The sequence below is a fragment of the Aquarana catesbeiana genome, linkage group LG06 (genome assembly GCF_042186555.1).
Source record: "Aquarana catesbeiana isolate 2022-GZ linkage group LG06, ASM4218655v1, whole genome shotgun sequence".
Taxonomy (NCBI): domain Eukaryota; kingdom Metazoa; phylum Chordata; class Amphibia; order Anura; family Ranidae; genus Aquarana; species Aquarana catesbeiana.
Window position 1 is genome coordinate 80,407,606 of NC_133329.1, and position 9,588 is coordinate 80,417,193.

General features: G+C 45.6%; 1 protein-coding gene across 2 annotated transcripts in view; it reads left to right on the top strand.

The window, feature by feature from the left end:
* TOM1L2 (target of myb1 like 2 membrane trafficking protein) overlaps positions 1-8,170 on the top strand; it is a gene marked incomplete at its 3' end in the record, with an annotated part of 75,091 nt that extends 66,921 nt beyond the window's left edge. For both annotated transcript variants that reach the window (XM_073636298.1, XM_073636299.1), the window contains 4 exon segments: positions 623-787; positions 3,504-3,620; positions 5,008-5,141; positions 8,125-8,170. In XM_073636298.1, the coding sequence (XP_073492399.1) occupies positions 623-787; positions 3,504-3,620; positions 5,008-5,141; positions 8,125-8,170 (462 nt within the window).
* Between the last annotated feature and the right edge of the window lie 1,418 nt (positions 8,171-9,588).

Below are 9,588 nucleotides of genomic sequence, written 5' to 3' on the forward strand. Positions count from 1 at the left end.
GCATTTTTTTGCCTCGGCCATCTTGCGTTTGGGCAGATGATTCATGTAGCATTTACTTCCTGGAATCCATTTGCCCTTAGCTCAGGCATGCAGGCAGCAGGGTGTGATTAGCTAAGAACACTTCTCCTGCAGATGAAAGAAAATAAAAAATGCCCTTGAGGACCCCTGGGATGTATGATATCATTGTGGCCTAGGCCAGAAACCAGGAAGCAACCAAAGAAATGTGTAAAAACACAACAAAAAAAACAAAGTATATCTTCCTATCTATATTTACTAATGCTAACAGCATAAGGTTAAAAAATAGACATGTTGATTAAGAGAGTTTAGTTCTTCTTTAATATATCGCAGCTTACTAGTTCATAGATGTGGTGTCTGTATTTATTTCCACTTTTTAGACTAAAGCTGGCCATCACCGTGTGAACAGCAAGCTTTGTAAATGTTGACCACAGATCCTAATGGGAGTGCTGATTGCCTCATTAAACAAGCTGCTAGCCGTCTTCAGCACTTTTTGAAGCTTGTTGAAAGCCTGCTGAAGCCTGCTAGCAATATGCTTATAGTGGCAATCAGCCCCTGCTGGTTATTTTTGGAGATGTATGACATTTGATGTTGTTGTTTTTGACAGAGTGTACCGGAAGTGGATCCAGCTATGAACATGCATACTGTTCAGACCCACCAGCGGCCCAACACTGGAACATTCTCCACCATTTCCCCCACTCCGACACCGTACACCGCCCCGGCAGTACCACCGGCAAATGTGGGGGGACCAATTACGGCCAATTCTGAGCAGGTACAGTGCTACGTCTTGACCTTTATGCCATACATGCAAAGCAAAAACCACGTGTATGCTGCTATGGGCCTGCTTTTTTTGTGTCCGTGGGGAAAATTGTCCCACATCTTTGGAATTATTCATATGAGCCAATCAGAGAACAATGCAGATTGCGAAATTAATTTCCCCATTCCTCTTATGTGACTTATATATTATCTATTGCAGCCATATTACACAGTTTTTTTATTTTTACATTGAGAATTACAGTGGTCATTGCTTAGGGCCAGGGGACACCTGTCTTGCATTTTCTCAGATCCATGGCAGTCATATGTACAAGGAAAATGCCAGATTGACAGTATTTAATCTATGGGACTGTGTGCCCCGAGTGAGACTAAAGCAAAAGTGTCATGTTTGGCTTGGAATGTACTGACCCAGAACAAGCATGTAGCCATTGAACCCTCTGTACTTATTAATGTTATGTAGTCAGACTGGATATATAATAATAAATATGCTCCTCATTTTTTTTTAATTTTTTTTTAAACCTGCTTTGTGTTGCAGCAAGGGCTAAAATCCTCAGTGCTGTGCTGTCAGGGTTGCTGGCGGTCGGATGCACACCCTTGTACACTGCTCCAATCAACAGCATTGACGTTCAATGCAAAGCACTGTTGATTAGAGCAGTGTGTGTGTGTGTGTGGGGGGGGGGGGGGTGCGTGTCCAAGTCTGTCCGCTGCTCTCACACCTGGCCTGGGTCACCAGCGATCTTACACACGCCCTTGTACACTGCTCCAGCTAACAGAGAACACTCAATGCAAAGCAGTGTTAATTATAGCAGTGTGTGTGCACGTTGGAGAGTCGGACTGCTGCTCTTACTAACATGGCCTGGCCTGAAACTCACTGCTACAGTCAGCAACATTCACGCTTAATGCAGAACACTGTGGATTAGAGCAGTGTGCATGTCAGCGTCTGACCGCTGCTCTCACACATGTGGCCTGGGTTACCAGCAGTCTTACACACTCCATTGTACACTGTTCTGATTAGCACCTAATGCACAGCAGTGTTAATTAGAGCAGTGTGCAGGAGGGTGTGTGCACATTGGAGAGTCAGACTGCTGCTCTTCCACATGTGGCCTGGCAAGCCAGCAGTCTGACACACTCCCTTGTACACTATTCCAATCAACAATATTCACGCTCAATGCAGAGCACTGTTGTTTGCATAGCACAGTTGATTAGAGTGGTGTGCAGGGAGGTGTGTGCATGTCGAAGAGTCAGACCACTACTCTCACACATGTGGACTGGGTTACCAGCAGTCTTGCACACTCCCTTGTGCACTGCTCCAGTTAGAAGCGTTAACGCTCAATGCACAGCAGTGTTAATTAGAGCAGTGCGTAGGAGGGTGTGTGCACGTTAGAGAGTCGGACCGCTGCTTTTACAAACATGGCCTGGGTTGGCCAGCTGTCTGACCCTCACTGCTCCAATCAGCACCGTTCACGTTTAATGCACAGCAGTGTCGTTAAGAGTAGTGTGCAGGGGGATTTGTGCATGTCAGTTAGACCACTGCTCTCACACATGTGGCGGGGGTTACCTGCAATCTTACAAACTCTCTTGTTCACTGCTCTATTTAGCAGTGTTAATAAGAGCAGTGTGTGTATGTGGGGGGGGGGGGGGGGGTGTGCACGTTGGAGAGTCAGACCACTGCTCTGACAAACATGGCCTGGCCTGACACTCACTGCTCCAATTAGCAACGATTGTGCTTAATGTGGAGCACTATTAGAGCATTGTGCAGGAGGGTATGTGCACATTGGAGAGTCGGACCGCTGTGGCCCAGGGGCCCGGAAGTCTGACACACCCCCTTGTACACTACTCCAATAAACAACATTCACGCTTAATGCACACCACTGTTGATTGCATAGCACGGTTGATTAGAGCCGTGTGCAGGGTGGGGGGTGTGCATGTCGAAGAGCCAGACCACTGCTCTCAGATGTGTGGCCTGGGTTACCAGCAATCTTACACACTCTCTTGTACACTGCTCCAGTTAGCAGCGTCAACGCTCCATGCACAGCAGTATTAATTAGAGCAGTGTGCAAGGGTGTGTGTGCACGTTAGAGAGTCAGACCGCTGCTCTTACTAACATAGCCTGACCTGACACTCACTACTCCAATCAGCAATGTTCACGATTAATGCAGAGAACTGTTGATTAGAGCAGTGTGCAGGGAGATGTGTGCGTGTCAAAGAGTCAGACCACTGCTCTCACACATGTGGCCTGGGTTATCGGCGATCTTACACACTCCCTTGTACACTGCTCCAGTTAGCAGCGTTAACACTCAATGCACAGCAATGCTAATCAGAGCAGTGGGGTGTGTGCACGTGGGGGTCAGACCTCTGCTCTCACACACGTGGTCTGGATTTGACAGCCGTCTGACACGCCTTTCTGCACACCGCTCCAATCAACAGTTCTATGCTTGTGTGTGAGACCAGCAGATGTTCTTTTAACTGCAGCACATAGCAAATAAAAAAAAAACTTGAGTGGTATATTTATTACCGTATATGCAGCCTGAATGCATTAAAGTAATCAATACAGAAAGTTTATTTGGGCTTAGACCAACATACTTGTTTTCTGCAGATGGTCTGTTTGATGGGACTGTTGCTGCAATGCAGGATTTCATACCATTTTGTCCCTATGGTTGTAGGCTTTTAACAGTCACATGACCTGCACTCCTTATGCTTGTTTTACTGTGTAGATCGGCCGCCTGAGGAGTGAACTCGATATAGTACGTGGAAACACTAAAGTCATGTCTGAGATGCTAACAGAGATGACCCCGGGTCAGGAGGATGCATCAGATCTGGAACTTCTACAGGTAAGGCTGGTTCTGTTGGGTGTCCTACTGAAGGAATCAGGAAAATGGCCAGTCTGGGCCTTAAAGGAACACTCTAGTTTCACAAAAATGTTTTTATATAATAGTCAAACATGCCATGTTGCGAATCAAATGACTGTGCTATTTCAAGCTGCAGCAAGCCACGATGTAAAAATCATCAAAAAATATTCATATGTTTCTTCCTTGCAACAGTGGCGATCATGGGATTGTTTTTCTACCCTTTGTGAACAGGACCCAACCAGAATCTAACTTTTCCCTAAAGGTTGCCCAGAATGTAGAGTACAATTTCAGGGATGCCCTACACTATTTTCTGTTATCTTTGGTGAGATACTGGGAAAGGGTGCTGCACATTTTGGAGGAATGCCAAGGTGTACATCTGATAAGATAATACCAGACTGCTCCATATTGGTGGCCTTTGTGGTTGTGGGCTTCTTCTGGGGTGGACTGATCTTGACCTATACGGACATAGGTCTATCTTATACGGACTCCATACCATGGATTGCTTTTAAATATTTTGGTCTGGTTGATGTGTAACAAGCACATTGAGTAACCCAGGACTCTGCACACCCCTGAGGAAGAGAATAAGAATACGGTCTTGAAACATATTGACTGTTGAGGATGTGGAGCCAACGTTTTTGTTTTGTATAGTGCTCTGTACATTTATCACTCTTTGTTGTGTATCCTGTCCAAGTATTGTGTTACAACATGCTGGATTATGCATGCCTTTTTGCCAGCTCTTTTTAATGTGCTATTTTAATAGTCTATATCGGGGTTCTCCAAACTTTCTAAACAAAGGGCCAGTTTACTGTCCTACACACTTTAGGGGGGCCAGACTGTAGCCAGTGGGAGCAAAAATTGTCCTGGCATCAGTGGGAGTAAACAACGCATCCTTGTGCCCCATCATTGGTGTCAGTGGGAGGAACAGTGCCCCATCATTGATGTCAGTGGGAGAAACAGTGCCCCGTCATTGATGTCAGTGGGAGAAACAGTGCCCCATCATTGATGTCAGTGGGAGGAATAGTGCCCCATCATTATCAGTGGGAGGAATAGTGCCCCATCATTGGTGTCAGTGGGGAGGAACAGTGCCCCATCATTTGTGTCAGTGGAAGGAACAGTTCCCCATCATTTGTGTCAGTGGAAGGAACAGTGCCCCATCATTTGTGTCAGTGGAAGGAACAGTTCCCCATCATTTGTGTCAGTGGAAGGAACAGTTCCCCATCATTTGTGTCAGTTGGGGTCATTCCAGGTCAGTTTGAGAATACTGAATTCCAACCTATACAAAAACCAGGGAGGTTCGCTATGTATCCAAGCAGATGAGTATTATCAGGATCCCACAATGGAACTAACAGCGGTATATTGCTTTATATAGGACCTAAACAGGACCTGCAGAGCGATGCAGCAGAGGATTGTGGAACTGATCTCCCGAGTGTCCAATGAGGAGGTGACCGAGGAGCTGCTCCATGTGAACGATGACTTGAACAATGTCTTCCTCAGATATGAGAGGTATGTATGGACATCCTCATTCCATATGGACCATATGTGGGAAAGAGTTCAAACCGTGCTTACCTGTCCATTTGTAGCTACAGGAGCTCTCTGTATCACGAATGGTTTTCTGCTAAATGTTTCAGCTTCTTTCCTTAGCCCCTCAAGACGCAGGATATCAAAGCTGGCCATGGAATACTTCTATTGAAGCTTTCCAAGCTCCCCCTGCAACGCCTATATTCAGCTGTACTCACTGCAAGATATTACCATAGAACATTGTGCATTGTCTATTCAGTCTTATGGAGAGTCTAAACGTCAGCATAGAACGAAGTACAAACTCTGCATAGTATTGATGACAGAATGCACAGCGCATGCATGGGCCCAGCAATCACTTGACAGCGCTGGTGTCAATCAGTTACCCAGCACTGTCATACTGGGGTGTGAGCTCCAAGTTGGGATTTAATGCTGAGCCCTCATGCACACAGGCTGTTAAAAAAACGTTATGAAAACGCCAGTATCTTTGCAGTGAATTTTTTAAACTTTTTTCAGCTTTTTTCAGCGTTTTTGCAATAGCGTTTTTTAGCGTTTTTGAGCGTTTTTCCGCGTTAGCGTTTTGAGCGTTTTTAAGCGTTTTTGAGCGTTTTTGAGTGTTAGAACGTTTTTACAGCTGAAAAACGTCTTTCAGAACGCACTGGTCCTGGGTTTTTTTTACAGCTTAAAAATGCTTATGCCACTTGCAGCTCAAAAACGCCTAGGTGGGCATGAAGCCATAGACTAACATAGACAGGCCTTTTTAAGCTGCAAAAAAAGCTCAAAAAAGCAGCTGTAAAAACGTCCATGTGCATGAGGACTTACATTGGGCTTCATCTCTTCACTCCCAGCATCTGAGCTCCTACTACTTCAACATACTTTTTTAATGTGTTTTGATGTTTCTGTGATGCTTTTTTGAAGCTTTAATGAATCTTGGAAAATGCCCTGTGTGTGTGTTGATTTTCTATTAGTTTTAAAGGGGCTTAGTAGTACCCCTTACTCGGTAATACTCCTAGCTCATTAGTACCCCCATTCAGCAGATCCCCAGATCATTGGTACTCTGCTCAGCAGATCCCTGGCTCAGTAGTAACCTCCAGCTCTGCTGATTCCCCACTCATTAGTAACCCCCAGCTCATTAGTAACCCCCAGCTCTGCTGATTCCCCACTCATTAGTAACCCCCAGCTCATTAGTAACCCCCAGCTCTGCTGATTCCCCACTCATTAGTAACCCCCAGCTCATTAGTAACCCCCAGCTCTGCTGATTCCTCACTCATTAGTAACCCCCAGCTCATTAGTAACCCCCAGCTCTGCTGATTCCCTGTTCACTAGTAACCCTCAGCTGTGCTGATTCCCCGCTCATTAGTAACCCCCAGCTGTGCTGATTCCCCGCTCATTAGTAACCCCCGGCTCTGCTCATTCCCCACTCCTTTGTAACCCCCAGCTGTGCTGATTCCCCACTCATTAGTAACCCCCAGCCCTGCTGATCCCCCTCACTAGTAATGCTAAGCTCTGCTCTCCTCTGGTTTGCCGAAAATCCTATCTCCCCTGTCCCCACTCACCTCCCGCTATATTGCTACCATGCTCTTCTAGTGCCCCACTCATTAGTAACCCCCAGCTCTGACGATTCCCCACTCATTAGTAACCCCCAGCTCTGCTGATCCCCCCGTTGGCTAGTAATGCCAAGCTCTGCTGCTCATCTGGTTTGCTGAAAATCCTATCTCCCCTGTCCCCACTCACCTCCCGCTATATTGCTACCATGCTCTTCTAGTGCCCCACTCATTAGTAACCCCCAGCTCTGACGATTCCCCACTCATTAGTAACCCCCAGCTCTGCTGATCCCCCCGTTGGCTAGTAATGCCAAGCTCTGCTGCTCATCTGGTTTGCTGAAAATCCTATCTCCCCTGTCCCAACTCACCTCCCGCTATATTGCTTCCACATGTGACATCTGCTAGTTTCTCCTGCCCTGGTCGCCCCCCCCTTTCTAAACTTACCATTTTGTTTAATGAGAGGTGCTTTGATTGACATTCAGAGTGCTTTATTTTTATGCCATATTTTGAAGCAAGTGTAAACAAGCCCTGTTGCTTTTTACTGTATAGGCACCCTCCCCATCTACTGGTACTCACCTTTGCCACACTCTCCCTCTGTTCCTCTGTCAGAGCAATGGGTCTGATCTCCGTATGAGCTCCGTGTCACTTTGTATTGGAGCTTCCATAGGGGGAGCCGCTGGTGAGGGGGAAAGTGTTAAAAACTGTGTTGCTTTGCATTATATGGACACCCTCCCCATCTGGTACTCAGACTTCGCCACACTCCCCTTTGCTCTGTTCCTCTGTTGAAGCCTTTGGTTCTGATCACTTTATAAGCTCCATGTTGGTCTGGTTTGGAACCTACATAGGGGAGCTGCTGGGAAACAGAAGGGGGGGAAGTATTAAAGCAACTGTATGGGCACCCTCCCCATCTACTAGTAATCACCTTTGCCACACTCCCTCTCTGCTTTGTTCCTGCATCAGTCATGGGTCTGATCCCTGTAAAACTTAGGCCAGCCATACACTCAGCAACTTTTTTTTCCTGCAAACACGAGTTGCAGGAAATAAATTTACTTGATTTCCCCCCCATCAACACAGAATGTGTTGATGCAGGAATTCCTCCTGCCGGGCCATTGTCTTCTCCCGGTAAGGGAGGGCGGGGGAACCGTCCCTGCTAGGAGAAGACAGTGATCGCAGGCAAAACCTGGCATGCTGGTTGTACCCAAGTTGATCGATCAGCTTGGTACATTCAGCCTGCCCATACATGGTTCCATTCTCGTCCGGTTCCTGCTGGCCAAGATTTAAACCGTGCATGGGCCTGCATTACATGGGGTAACAGTGTGCTCCCCTCCCAGGGGTGGCAGTATCCAGGCCTGGTGATTGGCTTACTGATCACAGTCCAGTGACTTCTATGTGTTGTTACCCTGACCATTGTTTTTTTATATTTCTAGGTTTGAACGCTACAGAACCGGCCGCACTGCACAGAACACTAATGGGGTAAGCTTTGTTATCAGTGATCGATCGTACTGTATGCTATCAATAGATGGTTTTCCCAGGTGTGTACTTAGAAAAGAACATCTTATGTGGAAACTATGACTTGGGGGTCGATTTCATTATAGTATTTGTAGGATTATACATGTTTTAACTGTTGAAGCTGAACTTAATTTACACAGTAGAAATGCATACACGGGAGCTGTTATTTTTCTCCCTGTGAGATGTGCCTGGCTCTGTCTAGCAGGGAAGGAGACCTCTCTGCTGCAGCACTTACAGGCCTTGTCCCTTCCCAAGCCTCTGACTGGACCGTGAAAGGAGAAGCAGCAGACCCGATGAGCTCATCTCTCTGTCACTCTGCTTTCTCCTCCTATCAGCATGCACTGCAACACACCTGATTGGTTCCTTGTGCTGTATCTCCCTCCTACAGTCTAAGCTCTGCTGTACAGGTACTACACAAGGTTGATAACAAGTGAAATTTGGGTACTTGTGCTGCTTACATTAACTACTTCAGCCCCGGAAGATTTTACCCCCCTTCCTGACCAGAGCACTTTTTACAATTTGGCACTGCGCCGCTTTAACTGACAATTGCGCGGTCATGCAATGCTGTACCCAAACAAAATTTGCGTCCTTTTTTTTCCACAAATAGAGTTTTCTTTTGGTGGTATTTGATCACCTCTGCGGTTTTTATTTTTGCGCTATGAACAAAAAAATAGCAACACAGGAACACAGTAAGATAAATCCAGCCTCAGACACTTGTCCCAAACCGTAGGTGACCGATTGGTGTGCGACAACATGCGACCAGCGATGGCTGCTGTCAGCCTGCCAATACAATGACAGAAGAAAGGTTCCCCCGGGATTTGGACTTTACCGGCACTTACATAGATCTGACATCATAGTAAAGTAAAAAAATATATATATCTTTATAGAAGATGCATAGTTAAAAACATGTAGCATGGAGTATACATTACATTAGCCACTGATGGTACAACTTACGCACAATAGATGGTATATAGAAGATATCCTTCACATGACGCGTTTCAGAGTCTATTATAGACACTCCTTCCTCAGGGCTAGCTAAGATATAACATCTCTACAAACATGTGTTTGTTACATCTTATCTACCCCCTGAGGAAGGAGTGTCTATAATAGGCTCCGAAACGCGTCGGGGAAGGATATCTTCTATATACCATCTATTGTGCTTAAGTTGTACCATCAGTGGCTACTGTAATGTATACTCCATGCTACATGTTTTTAACTATGTATATTCAATAAACCTATATATATATATATATATATTATATATATATATATATATTATATATATATATATATTATATTATATAAATTTTTTTTTTTTTTACTTTACTATGATGTCATATCTATGTAAGTGCCGATAAAGTCCAAATCCCGAGGGGAATTAT